The following is a 20,446-nucleotide window of genomic DNA, read 5'->3' on the forward strand; positions in this document are numbered from 1 at the left end:
TTCCAGAATTCAAAGTGGCTCTTTATTGTGTATAATAGAGCTAACAAAATTATTTCACTTTTGAAAAATTTTTTTTGAGAGTCTGTAATAAATAAATTTTTTTGAGAGTCCACCTAATAACAGGTGAACTGTTGACCCAGGGAATTAAACAGTTATGCCAAGCAATATATCATGCTATCTTTTCCTTCATTTTCCTTCTTTTTTTTTTTCTCCTAGGAGACCTCCGAGCTTGTACATATTGTAGAAAAATAGCTTTAAGTTATGCTCATTCCACAGACAGTAATTCTATTGGGGAAGACTTGAATGCCCTTTCAGATTCTGCTTGCTCTGTGTCTGTACTTGATCCAAGTGAACCCCGAACACCTGTTGGGAGTAGGAAAGCCAGTCGTAACATATTTTTAGAGGATGATTTGGCCTGGCAAAGGTATTGTCCCTTAAATATAATTTTATTTAAAATCCTCTGACCTGTGAGTGCTTTCAGTTAACACTTAACCTTCTTTGAATTACTTCCTGTCAATTTACTATGTTCTCCTTTTTCCTTTGTTTGCCTCCAGAATGTTTGCAGATGTTTATAGATAGTGATATCAACTAATTAGAATGTAAGCTCCATGAGAGGAGACTTTACACCTTTCTTGTCACTGTCCTACCTCAGGCACCAAGAACAGTGCATGGCATATATATAATCTTGATAATATTTGTTGAATACGCAACAGGAGTCATTAACATTATTAATTTCTAACGTAGCCTTCCATGAGAAGAATGCTCGTACAATTTGTATTCATATTTCTAAATGAGATTAGATTTTTTTGTTTTCCTTCTGAAGGAACACATCATGTTTTTCTGTAAGTATACTGCACTGCCTAGTAGTAGAGGGTGCTGACTCTTGGAAGTTACCTGGAATTGTTTGAATTACAATTTTAGTTTTATCAGTTTCTGATTTTTAAAAATTATTAGTTACTAGTTTTGAGATGGCCTTGCTATGTCACCCAGGCTGGAGTGTAGTGGTGTGATCATAGCTCACTGCAGCCTGGAAACCCTAGACTTGAACACTTTTTTTGGCTCAGCTTCCTGAGTAGCTAGAACTACTAGCTACTAGCTACAAGTGCATGCCACTGTGCTTGGCTAATTTTTTTTTTTTTAAGATTTTTTATTTTTTTTAGAGACAGGGTGTTGCCGTGTTGACCAGGCTGTTTTTGAACTCCTGATCTCAAGTAATCCTCTCATGTCAGCCTCCCAAAGTGCTGAGATTATAGGCATGAGCCACTGCACCCGGCCTCTGAGTGTTTCTTTAGCTGAATTATTTTGTTAAGCATAATACAAAATCTGGCCATTTCAAAGAGCTTATAGTTTTGACTAACATCTCTGTGATAGGTTAGTTTCTCAGTTACCCCTTAAAGAGATTGATAAATTAGTATGTAATGAACTTAAATAAAGTAAAAAATGAATTAATTACAGCTACATTCAATATATATGAATCTCAGGGACAGTGGAGTAGAAAAGAAAATTATCTAATCATGTAACCAGTAAAATTTAATTTATATAAAATTTAAAAATACGCAAAACTAGTACACTGTCTAGGGACACAAATGTGGTAAGACTTTAAGAAAAGAAAGGCAGTGATGTGAAATTTATAGCAGTGGCTTTACTGATGGCAGAGAAGGGAACGGATTAGGACTGGGTAGGGGAATTTCCCAGTCAGTGGTAGTGTTCTTTTCTTATGTTAGTTTTTATTTATTTATTTTGAGATGGAGTCTCTCTCTGTCGCCCAGGCTGGAGTGCAGTGGTGATCTTAGCTCACTTCATCCTCTGCCTCCAGGGTTCAAGCAATTCTTGTGCCTCAGCCTCCTGAGTAGCTGGGATTGTAGGTGTGTGCTACCATGCCTGGCTAAGTTTTGTATTTTCGATAGAGATGGGTTTCGCCATGTTGGCCAGGCTGGTCTTGAATTCCTGGCCTCCAGTGATTTGCCGGTCTCCCAAAGTGCTGGCACTTTGTGTTGGCATGAGCCACCATGCCCAGCCTTTTCTTACATTGCTTGATGAGTACTTTGGTGTTTATGGCATTGTGATTCTTTATACTTTACATATATTTTATAAATTTAAAAAATTGATTCTATATTATAAACATTGATTCTACAAATTAGAGATTTTTAAAGTTTTTGCTTACTTTCGTTAGTAATACTTTTTATTTGTGACTGGCTCTGTTGTAATTGGCAGATGTGATTTAACAAAACAAATCAGGTAGGAAAGCTTCCTGAGAGATGTACAATAGATGTCAAAGGTAGAATAATAGTTAAGTTTTAGGTTCTGTGCTAATTGCTTAATGTTCATTCTCTTATTTTTTTTTTTTTTTATGTTCATTCTCTTTTAGTCAGCATATCTCTGTGGTAGGCACTTTTTTCTGCTTTTGGCAGATGTGGATGCTGAGGTTTAGAGAGACTAAATAATGAACTCAAGGTCACACAGCTAGTAAGAGGTAGAGTCTGCACTTGGACCTACGTTTGTCTGACTCTATGATGCTATTCTAGTGGGTTATGGGGACTGAGAATAAAATATTTGAACTCAGATTTATCTCCAAAATCACTTATCATTTTGTGTTTATAATGTGAGAAGTTTCATAAGTCAACCATCCAACTAATTTTTTTTTATATTCCATGCACTTAGAAACTTTTAAAAATTGTCCTTTTGGCATTTTGTATTCTTAAGACAAAAGCCATGCACTGCAAAAACTGTTATTCATACCGTTTGCACCCTAATTAAAGGAAGAACCAAAATGACCCATAATCTCATTATTGCAGGGAAAAAGCTTTAATCTGCTTTTAATGTTAAAGCACCTCACTGAAGTTCCCTCTTACTGTCCTGAATTATTTTAGTATTTTCCTGTTTTCTTTATAGTTTGATTCATCCAGATTCCTCAAATACTCCTCTTTCAACAAGACTTGTATCTGTGCAAGAGGATGCTGGGAAATCTCCTGCTCGAAATAGGTAAACTGACAAATGAAAACAGTATTCTCTGATGTTTATTTCTTTTCATGCTAATAAGAAGAACAAATGTATTAAAAGGGTGGGATTGATCGTCATATACTTTCTTAGCTCTAAAAGCTGAATTAAACTAGTGTTTTCTTTTTGGTATTCAGCTCTTGTTTCCATTCTCTCAGTGACTCTTGGCAATATTCTCCACTGACTTTTGAGTTTGGAACCTACACTATCCTTTCTCTTCTAGTTAAATAAGATATGAAGGATGTGAGGGAATGAGCCATGTGGACATTTTGTGGAGGAGGACTTTTTCTGGGAGGAAATACACCTGGCAAGGAATAACAAAGAATCCTATGGTAATGGAATAGAGCAGTCTTAGAGTTAATCCTAAGGACTCTGTCATTTACTCTGAGTGAGATAGGAAGCTGTTGGAGAGTTTTACATTTTTTGTTAATTTTTAATTGCTTTGAAAAAATGTCAACTTTGCAGAAAATTTGCAAGGACAGAAAAATGTATCTTCATCTATTCTTCATTAAGATTTGCTAATTTATATTTTGCCCTTTTGCTTTCTAATTTTTTCTTTTTTTAAATTTTTATTTATTTTATTATTTTTAAATAAATTATAGAGATGGGGTTTCACTTTGTTGTTCAGGATAGTCTTCAACTTCTGACCTCAAGAGATTCTTACACTCGGACTCCCAAAGTGCTAGGATTATAGGCATGAGCCACCACACCTGGCCGTCGTTTTTTATATTGTATATACATAATATGCATATTTTCTGAACCATGTGAGAGTAAGCTGCAGACATCATTATCCTTTATATTTTCTTAGTTAATAAAGTTTATTTTTTATAGCAGTTTTAAGGTTCATAGAAAAAATTAGCAGAAAGTACAGAGAGTTCCCTTATATCCCCGGTCTCCACACATGCACAATCTTCATGACCTTCAGTGTCCTCCACCAGAGTTGCAAGTTTATTGTAATCAACGAACCTACTTTAACACATCATTATCATCCAAAAGTCCATAGTTAACATTAGAGTTCTCTGTTGGTCTTGAATATTCTTTGGGTTTGGGCAAATGTATAATAACATGCATGCATCATTGTCGTGTTCTACAGAATAGGTTCTCTGCCCAAAAAGTCTACTGGGCTCCCTCCTGTTTATCCCTTCCTCTCCCCAACCCATACAATCTTTAATCTTTTTACTGTCTCCATAGTTTCACTTTTCCCAGAATGTCATATAGTTGAAATTATACAGTGTGTAGACTTTTCCAGATTGGCTTCTTTCACCTACTAATAAGCATTTAAGTTTTCTCCATGTCTTTTTATAGCTTGATAGCTCTTTTCTTTTTAGTGATGAATAACATCCCGTTGTCTAGATTTGTCATTGTTTATGTATCTACTCACCTACTGAAGGACATCTTGATTGCTTTAAGTTTTATCAGCTATGAGCAAGGCTGTTATAACATCTGAGTATAGGTTTTTTTGTGGATATAATTTTCAGTTTATATGGATAAATACCAAGGAGCATGATCACCAAGTCCTATGGTAAGATTATGTTTAATTTTGTAAGACACTGCTAGACTTTATTCCAAAGTGGTTTTACCATTTTGCATTCCTACAGCAATGAATTAGAGTTCCTGTTGTTTTACATCCTTGTCACATTTGATGTTGTCAGTTTTGGATTTTGGCAATTTTAATGAGTGTGTTGTATTATCTCATGTGGTTTGACTTTTCTGTATTAATCTTGTATCCTGCCACCTTACTATAATCACTTATTAATTTCAGGAGTTTGTTAGTTCTTTTGGATTTTCTGTATAAACAATCTTCTCATGTGTGAACAAAGTTTTGTTTCTTCCTTCTTAGTCAGTGTACCTTTTATTTTCTTTTCCTGGCTTATTTCATTAGCTAAGACTTCTAGTCCAGTGTTGGAAAGGAGTAGTAAGAGGGCACATCCTTTCCTTGTACCTGATCTGTGGGAAAGCTTTGAGTTTTCTCACCATTAAATACGCTATTAGCTGTGTGTTGTTTTTTGTAGATATTCTTTACCAACTTGGGAAAATTTCCTCTATTTCTAGTTTACTGAGAGTTTTTATAATGAAGGAGTGTTGGTTTTTGTCAAATGCTTTTTCTGTATCAATGATATGATTATGTAATTATTCTTCTGTAACTGATTGATGTGATGAGTTATATTAATTGATTTTTGAATGTTGAGCCAGGCTTGCATACCTGTGATAAATCCTACTTGGTCGTGGTGTATACAGTTTTTTATACATTGTTGGATTGGATTTGTTACTGTTTTGTTGAGGATAATAGGCTATGGTTTCTTTTTCTTGTCATTGTCTGGTTCTGGTATGAGGGAAATGCTGGCCTCATTGACTGAATTAGAAAGTATTCCCTCTGATTCTATCTTCAGGAAAATTTTGTAGAGAATTGACATATTTCTTTATTAAATGTTTGGTAGAATTCAGTGAATGAATTTGGGCCTGGTGCTTTCTGTTTTGAAAGGTTACTAATTGCTGATTCAGTTTCTTTAAGAGAAGTAGGACTATTTTGATTTTCATTTCTGATATTAGTACTTTGGGTTTTCCCTTTTTTTCTTAGCCTAGCTGGAGACTTACTGATTTCATTATCTTTTCAAAGAACTGGCTTTGTTGATTCTCTCTATTGATTCCTGTTCTCAGTTTCATTGACTTCTGTTCTAATCTTTATTTTTCCTGTGTTCTCTTTGGATTTAATATGCTTTTTAACCTCTTTGTTCCCTAAGGTGGAAACTTAGTTGATTGATTTTAGATCTTTTTCTTTTTTTTTTTGTTTTTTTGAGATGGGGATTCACTATGTTGGCCAGGCTGGTCTTGAACTCCTACCTCATGATCCTCCTGCCTCAGCCTCCCAAAGTGTTGGGATTACAGGCGTGAGCCACCTTGCCTGGCTTTAGATCTTTTTCTTAAATGTAAGCACTTGGTGCTATGAATTTCCTGCTAAGCACTGCTTTCATTGCATTCCACAAATTTAGATAGGTTGTATTTTAAATTTTCATTTAGTTAAAAATATTTAAAAATTTTTCTTGATATTCTTCTTTGACTCATTTTTATTTTTCACAAGTGTGTTGTTTCATCTCCAAGGGTTTTGGGATTTTGTAGCTGTCTTTCTATTAATTATTTCTAGTTTGATTCAGTTTTGGTTGTTGAAGGCAGATATTGTATGTTTTCTACTCTTTTAAATTTGTTATGGTGTGTTTTATGGCCCAGAATGTGGTCTGTTTTGGTGAATATTCCATGTGACTTGAGAAGAATGAGTATTCTGTTGTTGGATCAAGCAGTCTATAAGATGTCCTGTATACCCACCTGATCGCTGGTGTTGTTGAGTTCAGCTCTGTTGTTACTGATTTTCTCTCTGCTGGAGATGTGTCTGTTTCTGATAGAGGGGTTAAAGTCTCCAACTGTACTAATGGATTCATCTGTTTCTCCTGTAGTTCTATCAGTTTTTGCCTCATATATTTTGGTACTCTATTGTTAGGAGCATACATATTAAGGATTGTTATATCTTTTGGAATATTGATTTATCATTATGTAATATCCCTCTTTATCTTTGATAACTTTCCTTGCTCTGAAGTCTGTCTTCTGCTTTTTTTTAAAATAAGTGTTAACATGGTATATCTTTCTCTATCTACTTACTTTTTTTCATGTATCCTCCTTTGATTTCATTTAAAATTTTAAAAAAATTAATTTTTAAAATTTACACATAATTGTACGTATTTATGGGATAAATAGTGACATTTTGACCATTCACTTATTTTTTAATATGTATGTGTCTTTGTATTTCAATTGGATTTCTTGTACAATGCGTTTTTAATCCATCTTGTTTTTTGATCCATTCTAACCATCTCTGTCTTTTAGTTGGTGTATTTAGACTATTGACATGTAAGGTGATTACTGATGTAGTTAGATTAATATCTGCCACATTTATTACTGTTTTCTACTTGTTGCCCTTGTTCTTTCTTCCTGTTTTTGTCTTCCACACCTTTTCCACCTTTATGTTTTTAACTGAGCATTTTAAATTATTCTATTTTCTCTTTTTAAAAGCATATCAGTTATATTCTTTTTACATTTTTAGTGATTGCCCTAGAGTTTGCAATAACTTACAGGTAATCCACATTTACTTTCAAATAATACTATACTACTTCCCAATATAGCAAATAGTTGGGTATATGAGTCCAGAATTTAGGAGAGGGGTGCAGGCTGGAGATACAAACTTGGATGTTGTCATTATGGTGTTTCAAGCTATGAACTTGGATGGAGATCATCAAAAGAATGAGTGTGAAAAAAGAGGAAATAAAGACTAAGGACTGAGATGGGAGAAATCAAAAGAAACCAGAAAGGGAGACAGAGGGAGAGGCCAGTGAGGTAACAGGAAAACCAGGAGGGTATTTATCTTATTAGTCAAGTGGAGAAAGTTTTTCAAAGAAGGGGAGTTATGTGGCTGATACGTTAAGTAAGATGAGGAGTGAAAACTGACTATTGGATTTAACGACAACATTGGTAATCTTAATTTTTTTTTTTTATTTTTGAGAGGGAGTCTTGCTCTGTTGCCCAGGCTGGAGTGCAGTGGCATGATCTTGGCTCACTGCAACCTCCACCTCCTGGGTTCAAGCAATTTTCTTGCCTCAGTAGCTGCGATTGCAGGCATGTGCCACCATGCCCAGCTAATTTTTGTATTTTTAGTAGAGATAGAGTTTCACCATGTTGGTCAGGCTGGTCTCGAACTCCTGACTTTGTGATCCTCCTGCCTTGGCCTCTCAAAGTGCTGGGATTACAGGCATGAGCCACCATGCCCGGCCAACATTGGTAATCTTGATAGGCAGTTTTAGTGGGTTGTTTGGGGTTCAAGAGATAATGGAAGAATTACTGGAGACGGGAGTTTTGCTGTAAAGTAGAGGGAAATGCAGAAGAGGGATGTGGAGGCAAGAGATGGCTTTTTAAAAAGATAGGGAAAATTACAGTATTCCTGTTAGCATGTTTAGAAGTTTTGGGATAACTATGCTAATTTACAGTTTCTTTCTCTGTGTTTTGAATTAATGCTAAGATTGTTGTAAGTCTTAGGAAAGATGTAATTTAGTCAATGAATGTTGTCTCCAAATATAATTTTAATCAGTATTCTTGTTACTAGCCTCCCTTTAGAGCTTTTGACAGCAAAATTGACTAATTTTCTTTTATTCTTGTTGCCACTATATTAGAATATATACAGGGATAGTTAGAATGATAGAGAAGTAGAATGTATGGATGATGCACCCATTGGAAAAGAGATTAAAATTAATTAAGACATGATAGCAAGCTTTCACTGAAAGACTAGGCCAAGAAATAAATAACCGATTATTTAAAAAAATTGCTTGTTGGCCAGGTGTGGTGGCTCATGCCTGTAATCCCAGCACTTTGGGAGGCCAAGGCAGGTGGATCACAAGGTTAAGAGATCAAGACCATTCTGGCTAACACAGTGAAACCCCGTCTCTGCTAAAAATACAAAAAATTAGCCTGGTATGGTGGCATGTGCTTATAGTTCCAGCTATTCTGGAGGCTGAGGCAGGAGAGTTGCTTGAATTCGGGAGACGGAGGTTACAGTGAGCCAAGATTGCGCCGCTGCCCTCCAGCCTGGGTGGCAGAAAGAGACTCTGTCTCAAAAAAAAAATTGCTTATCGACTATTTGATATCAGTGTTTTCCTATCAGCTGACACTTTGTTAAACCTGTGAATAATTTAAATTATTTAAAAAATATTTTATCTTCATACAGGGAAATCTTGGTTTTCAGTTGACACCTAATTGTAGGTGGCAGCCCTGATACATATTAGTTGAGTTTAGGTTTTAAACATATTAGTCCAGCTACTTTAGACAGATTAATCTCTTATTCTTGATATCTTTATCTGTAAAATAGAGCTAGCAATACATATTTCATAGGATGCTGTGAAGATTAAATTTGGGAAGTACAGATTCTGCTGTAATGAAGGAGTTATATAGTCTAATACATCATAGGTATTTTTGCCTTTTATTCTTTACGTGGAAGCTAAAATTGGGTTTAATTTTTTCTAGACAGAAGTTAACTAAATTTTTAGTTACTTTTTCTTTTAAATGAATTAAAGCTTGTTTGATGCTGTTGGTATTCCACTTCTAAGTCATTTGTTTGGTAACTTTGCCAAGAGTCAGAATTAAGGATATGTATGAATACTGATACTACGAGAAAAAACACATTTATTGTAATTTTTTTTTTTTAACTGACAAAATAATGTAATAATATTTGAGGATAATATTTCAAATATAGGTCTACTAGAGAGAAGAAAATAATTCTTTTCTTGGGGAATAACATTTTGCTTATTTGGGCTTCAAAATTAGTGTTCCTTTCATCAGATTGATTGCATTGCAGATAATTCAACTATGAAAACCTTCTTACTTCATGGGCTATACAAATACAGGAAGCCTAGATTTGGCCTGTGGGCCATAGTTTCCTGACCCTGATCCTGGAGATTATTTTGCATTTAGTTGTCATTCTTTATATTTGTCAGTTAAAAAAAATCCACTAACTTGCAGCATTTTAACAAGAAGACTTTGTGTCTATTTCTTTTGAAATATTACTGATATATGAGCTATATAATTGTTTTCCTGTAATTTTTCCATAACTACTTCCTTTTAAACTTATTTCCAAGTAGTTTTATACACACACTTTTAGAATTGCTAAATACAGACTTACATAGAATTGCAAATATCATTCAGAGTTTCTGGGTATCCTTTACCAAATTTCCTTCAATGATAACATCATGCATAACCATCATAACTACTTTTAAAAGTACCCTTAACATTGGTAAATAAATATTTATTTAAAAATGAATTTTCTCTGTAATTTTATTTATCGAAGAAGAATTTACACCTGTGATTTCACTTTTTGTTTTTATTTCCAGATCAGCCAGCATTACTAACCTGTCACTGGATAGATCTGGTTCTCCTATGGTACCTACATATGAGACATCTGTCAGTCCCCAGGCTAACCGAACATATGTTAGGACAGAGACCACTGAAGATGAACGCAAAATTCTTCTGGTACTGGTCCAGTATCCTTGACCCATTGCTGGTTTTGAGCATAGAGAGTGTTTATGTGACGGAATCTTTTTTTAATTTTTGAGACAGAGTCTCACTATGTCCCCCAACCTCGGGTGCAGTGGTGCGATCTTGGCTCTCTGCAACCTCTGCCTGCTGGATTCAAGTGATTCTGGTGCCTCAGCCTCCCAAGTAGCTAGGATTACAGGCACATGCCACCATACCTGACTAACTTTTTGTATTTTTTGTAGAGATGTGGTTTCACCATGTTGGCAAGGTTGGTCTGACCTCAAGTCATCTGCCCCCCTCAGCTTCCCAGAGTGCTTGGATTACAGGCGTGAGTCACTGCACCTGGCCTGTCATTGAGTCTTTTAAAAAAGATATATAAATGAAATAGCATATCAGTTAAACAGAAGTATTAGCTTCAGTTGTACTGGGATTACCTGAGTGATAGGTCAAGTATTCTATATTCATTGCATTAATTTTCTTTACCCCTTTTATCTGGTAAAATCAGAATTCAATTGCCTACATAAAAAGAGAGCTTAATGCTTAGGTCCCATATTGCTATTTAAGCTTTGAAGCATGTTTGTTATACTCATATAGCATTTTTCAGACATTTAATACTATACGTGAAAAAATAATAATTGAATTTATCTGTGCATAAAATACTGAGTTCAATTCTAAGAGTGACTCAGAGAAATGGAAGATATAGCTGTGTCCTCAAGCTTATAATTTAAAAGTAGAAATAAGAGCCAGGTATGGTGGCATGCACTTATAATCCCAGCTACTTAGGAGGCTAGGGCGAGAGGACTCTTGAGGCCAGGGGGTTGAGGCTGTAGGGTGCTGTGATCATGCCTTTGAACAGCTACTGCACTCCAACCTGGGCAACATAGCAAGACCTTGTCTCTAAGACAACAAACAAACCAGCAAACCCACAAAAGGTAAAAATAAGATCATTAGGAAGAGCCTCAATAGTGGAAGTAGTAATACTTTAATAATAAAAGAGTATCAGATAAATAATATGATTGTATGTCATATAAGAATTCAAAAAATAGAAAGCTCATTACTAGTGAGGAAATCAGGAAAAGGCTTAAATCGAAGGGCTTGAACTGGACCTTGAGAGATGGAATAGTTTTGGATAGGCAGTGAGGATGGTGAACCTTATTTGAAGTTGTCAAGAAAGGTACAGAGATGAGAATAAGTGTGGCATTTTCCATGGCCAGAAGTAGGATTTTTTAATTGGGAGAGAATTTAAGTAGGAGTCTGGGGGCAATGAGAAAGGAAAGTTATTTGGGACTGCCTGGTGGAAGGCAGTGAATTCTGTACTTAGAGATTTAGATTTGAACCTGTATTGCTGAAGAACATTCAGAATTGTTTTGAGCAGGGAGTATAAAAAAGCTAACCTGGCAGTTGGGTACATGGTGAGAATCTGGTGGAGGGAAAGCCTCTAGGAACAGTTACCTTAGGTTAGTGTGATTGACTGTTGTCTCCCTCTGCCTTGCCCCATTTTCAAAGAAGAATACATAAGGAGGAGGTTGATAATATGTGCCATTGACTGAAAAAAGAAGTATTTGGAATAGTTGGTTTTCAAGAGAAAAAGTTATATTTGGAATTAGATGAGCTGAGTTCAAGCTGTTCCCACGTATGTGTCATTTGTATTAAATCATGTGAGTTAGCTACTGTAAAGAAGTCCAAATTGGGTTTCCTTTTATGAGTCTAAAAATCACAGGAAAACATCTGAAAAGGCATATAGCATTTTTCTGAAGAGTAACTACTTGCTGTTAATGTGATTGCAGGACAGTGTTCAGTTAAAGGACCTGTGGAAAAAAATCTGCCATCACAGCAGTGGAATGGAGTTTCAGGATCACCGCTACTGGTTGAGAACGCATCCAAACTGCATTGTAGGAAAGGAGTTAGTCAACTGGCTAATCCGAAATGGGCACATTGCCACAAGGTATTCTGATCTTAGAAAGAGGTTTCAATATTATTTATTTATTTTGAATGAGAAAACATATTTGAAGATAATAAGAGTTACAGATTTCTTTGTAGAGTTAGGATGCTCTTTGTTTTTTGTAATTGATGGTTTAGGTTGCTAATTAGTTAACCCTCCAACAATCTGAGTTTTAACCAGTAGAGAACAGATGCAAGGAGTACAAGGAGCCAAATGGGATCATAATTTACCTTATTAAAAGCAGAAGAACTCTACTAAAGCAGGATTGGAGAATGTAGCTGGAACCTAAGGCCAAAGAATTCCCCTGCTACTGTTGGCTAATCTAGACATTGTAACCTGTGTTGAGTATTGCGTCCATAAGCTATGCCTGTCAGGTCCTGCCTGCCTCATAAATCATTTATAAAAAGAGTAACAGGTCATGCTTTTCAAATAAATGTATCCCCTAGCTTTTACTATTTTCTCAGATTAGCTACTCTTCCTCTCATGGTAAGAAAACGGTATGTAAAAAAGTAGAGAGAGAAATAACTTTAAGTAGCGAAGCCCTGGTTGTAATTTTGGCTATATATATTTTTTAGCTTTGTGCTTTTAGTCGAGTTATTCAATTTCTTTGAGATTTCTACAACATGAGGAAAATTATGTGGTTCTGTGAATAAACTGTAGGGATGAAGTAATATTGGCTGAAGTGCTTTATAAATTGTGAAATGCCATATAATGTAATGTATCATTGTCTATTTCATGTATATACACACACACACACACACACACACATATATGTAGATATGTATATATACACATACACATATATACATGTAGATACACATATATATACACACATATCTACATACATATATTTTATGCCTGTATCTGTAATATTTGGTATTCTCTTATTAAAACGAAGCTCCTTGAAGGTAGGAGCTTTTCTCAACATTGTTTACTCTGTTAAGCACAGGGTTGTGCATGGATTGAACGCTCAGTCCATGCTTGCTGTTATTAAAAGTAGGTTTTGTTAGGACTTGCCTTACCAGTAGTTTCTTCTTCTTTACTATAGTACCTGGAAGAATCTTTTAATTTGCTTTAAGTCTCTCTTGTTTTATCCTTTACTTATCCAAGGGCCATGGAAAATCTAACTCTGATTAGAACTTATCTGGTATTTATAAAACTATTCTGACTGACTTTTAAAACTTCATTTTTGTGGGTCTTGATTCAGGGCACAAGCTATAGCAATTGGACAAGCAATGGTTGATGGACGTTGGCTGGATTGTGTTAGCCATCATGACCAGCTTTTCAGAGATGAATATGCGCTGTATAGACCACTGCAGGTACTTTTCAGTGTTTACTGCCCATTAGAATGTAGCAAGCTTATTTTATAGTCTTTCTTCATCAGTGGGAATAAAGAGTACTTTACTCGAAGACAATTTTTCTAACATTTTTTTCTGTTTGAGGAAAGTGAAAACATTTTTTACATGATAGGCAGCATTGATGAAAATGCTGCCATTAGAATCAAACATTTTATTGTTTACTTTAAATTTGATCAGACTAAAAAGGAAAAAATGAGAATCAAATACTCTATTCAGTTGGTGTGGTAGTTGTTAAATTTGGCTTTATGGTATCATAAGTTGCTTATCATTTAACTTTAATGGTTTTCAGTTTTATTATGCCTATGTTTTTAGAACTGAGAGTATAAAAAATGAAAAATTTTATGGCATCTATTGAGATAATTTTGACTAGCACTATTGTATAACAATGGTATACTGATGAATATGTATTTTTTCTACTTCTAGGGAAGTAGAAATTATTTAAAAATAGAACTTTAAAGAAAAGATACACTTTTACTCTTGGTTTCTGTAATTTGATATATATATAATATATAGGTTATACACACACACACACACACACACACACACGTGCATTGCTCACCCTTGAGAGTTAGGGATACTGACCTCCTGCATAGTTGAAAATTCATGGATAATGTTTGACTTCCCCAAAACTTAACTGCTAATAGCTTACTGTTGACTGGGATCTTTATCAATAACAGGCAATTAATACATATTTTATAGGTTATATGTATTATATACCATATTCTTACAATAAAGTAAGCTAGAGAAACATATTATGAAGAAAATCATAAGGAAGAGAAACTATATTTACTCTTTAGTAGGTGGAAATGGATCATCACGAGGTCTTCATCCTTGTTTCATGTTGAGTAGGCTGAGGAGGAGGAAGGAAAGGAAGAGATTGCTTTTGCTGTCTCAGGGGTGGCAAAGACAGAAGAAAATCTACGTATAAGTAGAGCCATGCAGTTTAAACCCTTCTTCAGGGGTCAAATGTGTAATGTTTAGTAACACCTTTGTGAACTAAAATTGGAAAGTCAGTGGTTAGAAGAGACAAATGACTCCAAAGACTGCTGTAATGATTGATTAAAAGTTACTTTCCAAGATGTGTTCTGGATAGAGTTGCCCCAGAGTTAAAATAAATTCTAAGCTATCTTCACTCTCAGGACTAAGACATGAAATGAAGCACTATGAAATCTGTGTCAAAAAAAGTTTTGTTTTTAATTTACTACCTAAGCCTTCTAGCTAATGAAAATTACAATTTTAAAGAGTGAAATCGTCAGAATGATTCTGGTTTATAACTTAGTTTTTGTTTATTTATATATAAATATATAAATTCAATTGTTAGGTGGTAGAAATATTGGACTTCAATTTATTTGTAATGTGACGGCCTCAACATTGTTGCCATTGAGGGCCAACTGCTTGGATCCTGTCTTCATCTTTTCAGAGTACAGAATTTTCTGAGACACCTTCTCCAGACAGCGACTCGGTGAACTCTGTGGAAGGACATTCTGAGCCATCCTGGTTTAAAGACATAAAGTTTGATGACAGTGACACAGAACAGATAGCTGAAGAAGGTGACGATAATTTGGCTAGTGAGTTTAATTTTCTAACGTTTTAGTTTTGATGGGTCATTACTGTGTATGTATGATAAAATGATTATCTTGTCTGTTGAAATAATTCTGCTTTATGATTTATGGCTCCAACTAAATGGAAACATGTGACAGCAGTCCTTGTCTTAGATACAGTATTTTCTTAAACCAACTTGTTTAGGCTGACATTTCTAGATTTTACCATAGTCTGTAGTTTGCAGCAGCTTAAAAATAACTGAACTAATAATATGGCAGCAGACAACTTTCTCATCTCTTCACTATGATATCAGACTTTCTCTCTGCAGAACCTCCAATATATTTCTTCATTTTAAAAATTGATTTAATATTTAACTTGTTCAAATTTTTATTAAGTCTACACAGAAGTACATGAAAATACTGTATCCATTTTGGTATTGCACATTGGGCTTGTATATTAAAAAAACATTTTTCTCCTTTCCTCCAATACCCTGATAAAACCCATTTTTACTCCCCTCCTCTCCCTATATTTCTTTCCCCTTCCCAACACTAAAAGATTCTGCCAGTCCTAGCAAGCGCACATCAGTCAGCAGTTTCCAGTCCACAGTGGACAGTGACTCAGCCGCTTCTATCAGCCTGAACGTGGAGCTGGACAACGTGAACTTCCATATCAAGAAGCCCTCCAAGTACCCACATGTGCCCCCTCACCCTGCTGACCAAAAAGGTAGGAGGTAGTCACCATCTGGAATCCAAACACAGGCTGGACAGCTGGGCCATAGGATCTCATGCCAGCCTGTCCTTCTGGCTTCCTCTGTCCCATATGGCTAAGGGGATTTGGTGTGGGTTTTGTTCTACCCTTTCTCATTTCTCCCACACCTCCTCCCCATACCTTTTTTGGTTGATTCCTTTTATTTCTTGTTTTCTCCCTCAGCACCACCACGCCCAGTTTAAAGCTTGTAGTCTTTAAAAGGAACTACATCTGACTGTTCTTCCCATAATGTGCAACTTCCAAGGTGGCATTTCTTTGCATTTATAACATGGATGTTCTGCTCTATTCTTTTCTCTTTCTTCATTTAACATTTTAAAGCCTATTTGCCTTTGCTGTTACCCAATAACATAATATTTCACTAAACCCATTAGGATGCTTGAACTAGATTGGGGGAAAATCATTCACATATTCCAAAATGTCTCCATAATAACTCATAATGCTTATTAAGTATATTCTATATTTATTAAAATAATTTCTTCTCTAATGTAAAATGAATTTATTATTTTTAGCTATCTTATTTGGTGCTTTAGTCTACTGACTCAAAAATAATAGTGACCATATTTAAAATACACTTGGTGTGAAAGGAGAAAGAAGGTAAACACTACTAAAATCTAACATAGCAGCACATAAGAAAATGCCTGTTTTTAAAATGGGTGATGAGGTTCACTCTACTGGATATAATTAAAAGCAAATTTAAGTTATAGTCCTATTGTGGCATTGTGTAAAAGTGAATAAATAAAAAATACATGAGTAAATAAATAATTGTGGGATTTTGTTATGTCATAATAACTGAAAAATTATTATAAAGATGAAGCACTTTATTCCATGATTTTACCTGGAGTTTGTATTTTAAACATATAACTGTCTAAAGTTGAATTGTCTCCTTACTTAGATCTGAAATGCTTGCCTAAGTTTTGCACACTCTATTTTGAGCCTAAAAATATAATCAGGAAACAGAAGCTTTTGCACTTAATATTTATACTAAAATGATTTGATACAAGTTTATATTTCTCCAACAAATTTCTCATAACTGTCACTATTAGCCATTATCAGATGTGGTAAAATGGCACTTAAGAGTTATAGTAATAAAAAGATATATGTTATTTAAAAATAAGAAACGTAGAGAGGGTGTGATAAATGAGGAGACTTGACTAGCATTGAACATGAGTAAGACAGACATCTTTATGGATATCCTCAAAACAGAAATTGGAAAAATGATGGAGAATATTTGGGTGAGTATGAAAGGATGGGAAAGCAGATAGGACAATTGTGTGAGAATTAGCTTTAGATGGTAGTCACATGGAGGATATTATTAAGGTTTTGAATATAAACTTACAGATATGGGTCAGGGGCACACACATGATGAATAGCTATTCTCTGGACACACCTGTTGGCAATTACATTTTGCTGTAAGCAGATTGTGAAGTATACTGTTGACTTGCTGATGATTTCACCTTTTGAAATGTTAAAGAAGTTTTGAAAATCTTGAAGAAAGTGACCTGTCATCATAGAATTTGTAATAGCGAAGATAGACTGCTGAGCACAGTCAGATACTTACTTTTGAAAACCTAACTTGAGAACATTCAGAGTCGAATGGAACAGGAGGCTCCAAAAATGATATTGTTTTGCTACGACTCCAGATTGCATCTCCAAGGAAATTGACAGGAGAAGCACCTGCAGACGACACAAATATGACTCCTTTGGAACCTCCCTGATCTCAATCCTTTTTTTTTTAAAGAGAGAGTCTGGCTCTTTTGCTCCACCTAGAGTGCAGTTGTGCAATCTTGGCTCACTGCAACCTCCACCTCCCAGGTTCAAGTGATTCTTTTACCTCAGCCTCACAAGTAGCTGGGATTACAGGTGCATACCACCATGCCCAGCTAATTTTTTTTGTATTTTTAGTAAAGATGGGGTTTTACCATGTTGGCCAGGCTGGTTTTGGACTCCTGACCTCAAGTGATCCATCTGCCTTGACATCCCAGAGTGCTGGGATTATAGGCATGAGCCACTGTGCCTGGCTTTCAATCCTTTAAAAAGATTGTCTATGAAAGTTGTAAGTGGAAACTTGATAGGAGAATGAATCTGAAAGAGGGGCCAGCACTTTTAAGAAAAATGACAGGATACTAGAAGCCCAGCTTGCACTGAAGTTTGGAGAAAATACCAAGGATATCTGAGAAAAATTTAAAGTTTGGTAGAAAGAAAAACTAGGCCAGGTACTTGGGAAAGTTTATGTAATACTGATTGATGACTTAAAAAGGCTTTTTTTTTTCCTCTCCGCTTTTTAGATTAATCTTACCAGGAAAGAATACACATGGTTAAGAGGAAAGTGAAGTCCAGGATAATGAAGAGATTAGAGAATTAGTGAATTTTTAAAGTAAGTCTATTGCTAGGTTTAGGCAAACTATATGCCAGGTTATTGAAAGACTTTTGATGTGGGATCATGGAGCCAGAGTTTGTTATCTTTGAAGAGTTTCAAAGAGGTGGAGAGAGTCTAGATGACTATAGTGATAGATGCATTAGTGTTTTTTTGAAAAAGGTGGGTTCTTGATGTGACATTGGAAGCTGGCAAAATATAGAGAAGTGTAGTGAACAGAATGTACTGTGATATTTAGAAAAGGGGTTGGTGGTGATTAGGCACCAGCATTGGTTAACCAAAATAAGTCATTCCAAAACAACCCCATTTCCTTTTTTTATGGTGATATGAGATTGATAAATCAGAAGACTATGATAGATACTATCTTTGTTGATGTTAATAAGACATTTAATGATCTCTTTGTAGACAAAGAGGACAATTTCATACTTGAAGTATGTTAAAAGAGGCAAAGGCAGTGGTTATATTTGTTTGAAGCATAGGCTTTAGAGTCTGAGCTTTACTTTTAAATTACAAATTGATGAATTATAATTGTATATATTTATGGGATATAAAAAGATATTACAATGTATATATAAAATATGGAATGATTAAGGAATAAATAAAGATTTGAAATGATGGATATGTTTATTAAACCAAACTAATGAACATATTCGTCATTTCAAATCCTTTTTGTTGGGGCAGGCGCAGTGGCTCACACCTATAATCCTAGCACTTTGGGTGGCTGAAGCACATGGATTGCTTGAGTCTAGGAGTTTGAGACCAGTTTGGGCAATGTGGCAAAACCCCATCTGTGCAAAGAATGCAAAAAAATTATCTGGGTGTGGTAGTATGCTCCTGTGGTCCCAGCTATTTGGGAAGCTGAGGTGGGAAAATTGTTTGAGCTCAGCAGGTTGAGGCTGCACTGAGCCATGATTTTGTCACTGCAGTCCAGTCTGGGTAACAGAGTGAGACATTATCTCAAAAAAAAAAAAAAAAAATCCTTATTATTCTTAGTGATGAGAACCTTTGAAATTTACTCTTAGCAATTTTGAAATATACAATACACTATTAACTTTAGTCATCATGGTGTGCAGTATGTCTCAAAAACTTATTCCCCCTGTCTGAATGAAACTTTATACCCTTTGACCAGCATCTCTCCATTCCCTTCACTCCCTCAACCTCTGGTAACCACCCTTCTACTTAGTATGAGCTTTCAATATGAAACACACAGAGTGTAGTGTGTTTGGTGAATGTAAGAACTTATGATACCACTACTAGTATTAACATATGGATCTGTAGCTTGCTTTACAAAATATTGAGAGGATAATTAATTATTTGATGTCAGCAGGAAGCGGATGCTTCTACGTTATGTTATAGAGATTTGATTCTCTGTATTAAGTTCACCACTTTTTTTTGGTTAGCACTTTTAATGTTTTTTAGATCCACAAATAATTAAAATCTGGAGAGAATAGCTAGTGTGTTGGATAGCAGAATTGACATTTAAAGATATTTATTTTCTCAGGCAATAGACTGAGACTAACAAGATGAAAGTTAACACAGTTAAACATAAAATAATGTGATTAGGCTTAAAACGTTTACTATTAGTACTTTGGAGAAAGCAACTATTAATAATTTGTGTGATAAAGATCTATCTAAATTTTAGTTATTTGCAAATTTGCTAGTGTGATGTGCTACCTCCCTCCCTCCACATCCTCCAGGGCAATCACAGATTTCATTAGTGGCCATATAATGTCTAGAATGAGAACCCAGTTTAAAGTTTTGTGTTCAGTTCTGATTTAGAATAGAATGAATAGAACTGGGTTGCCAGGATCCTAAGACATCTGAAAACCATGCTAAGGAAAGTTGGACAATTTAAAATGGAGAAAAGAAGGCTTGGTGTTGCCTTTAGGTATCTGAAGAGTAGCTGAAAGGAATTATATTTATTTTGCATATGACTGAAGGAAGAACTAGATTCAGTAGTTAGGAGTAGTGAACTTTTGCCAGTGTGCCTGGGAAGTGTCCAGGTTGTGTCTGAATGTCCACCTGTCGTGGTTATTGAGGACTGATGCCCACATCGGGTGATGAGTTACATAGACTTGGGGACTTCTAAGTTTTCTTTCAATTCTAAATCTGTGAAATAAAAAATCTAGATCTAGAATTAAAAAGAAATTATAATCCTTTAGCCTACTCACTGAGAATATTATAGAGGTGGTTCTAGCATTAGGAAGAAGATAATTATTAAATTGAACTCTTAGGTCATTTGCAGCCTTATACTTTGAAGACTTTATAAATCTCTTAATAAATGTAGCTGGCTTTCATAGTTCTTCCTTAGTTAGTTTTTAGCATACTAACAAGAGTTATTACCTTTACACTTTTTCTTGTGAAGTTGAAATGTCATAGTTTGCTCAGTGTTATAGTCAA

The 20,446-nt window shown here is 35.2% G+C and overlaps 1 protein-coding gene across 50 annotated transcripts in view; it reads left to right on the forward strand.

Annotated features, from left to right (window-relative positions):
- The window catches only part of PIKFYVE (phosphoinositide kinase, FYVE-type zinc finger containing), a 102,328-nt gene that overhangs the window by 35,484 nt on the left and 46,398 nt on the right, over window positions 1–20,446 (forward strand). For 23 of the 50 annotated variants that reach the window (XM_078328324.1, XM_078328328.1, XM_078328331.1 and 20 more), the window contains 7 exons: window positions 217–424; window positions 2,893–2,982; window positions 9,918–10,056; window positions 11,850–12,007; window positions 13,212–13,323; window positions 14,783–14,930; window positions 15,460–15,627. In XM_078328324.1, coding sequence (XP_078184450.1) covers window positions 217–424; window positions 2,893–2,982; window positions 9,918–10,056; window positions 11,850–12,007; window positions 13,212–13,323; window positions 14,783–14,930; window positions 15,460–15,627 — 1,023 coding nt within the window. Of the gene's footprint in view, window positions 1–216; window positions 425–2,890; window positions 2,983–9,917; window positions 10,057–11,849; window positions 12,008–13,211; window positions 13,324–14,782; window positions 14,931–15,459; window positions 15,628–20,446 lie in introns of those variants that run through there. The other 27 variants (XM_078328337.1, XM_078328335.1, XM_078328344.1 and 24 more) reach the window with 9 other exon arrangements.

This window comes from Callithrix jacchus, chromosome 6, assembly GCF_049354715.1.
Source record: "Callithrix jacchus isolate 240 chromosome 6, calJac240_pri, whole genome shotgun sequence".
Classification (NCBI taxonomy): Eukaryota; Metazoa; Chordata; class Mammalia; order Primates; family Cebidae; genus Callithrix; species Callithrix jacchus.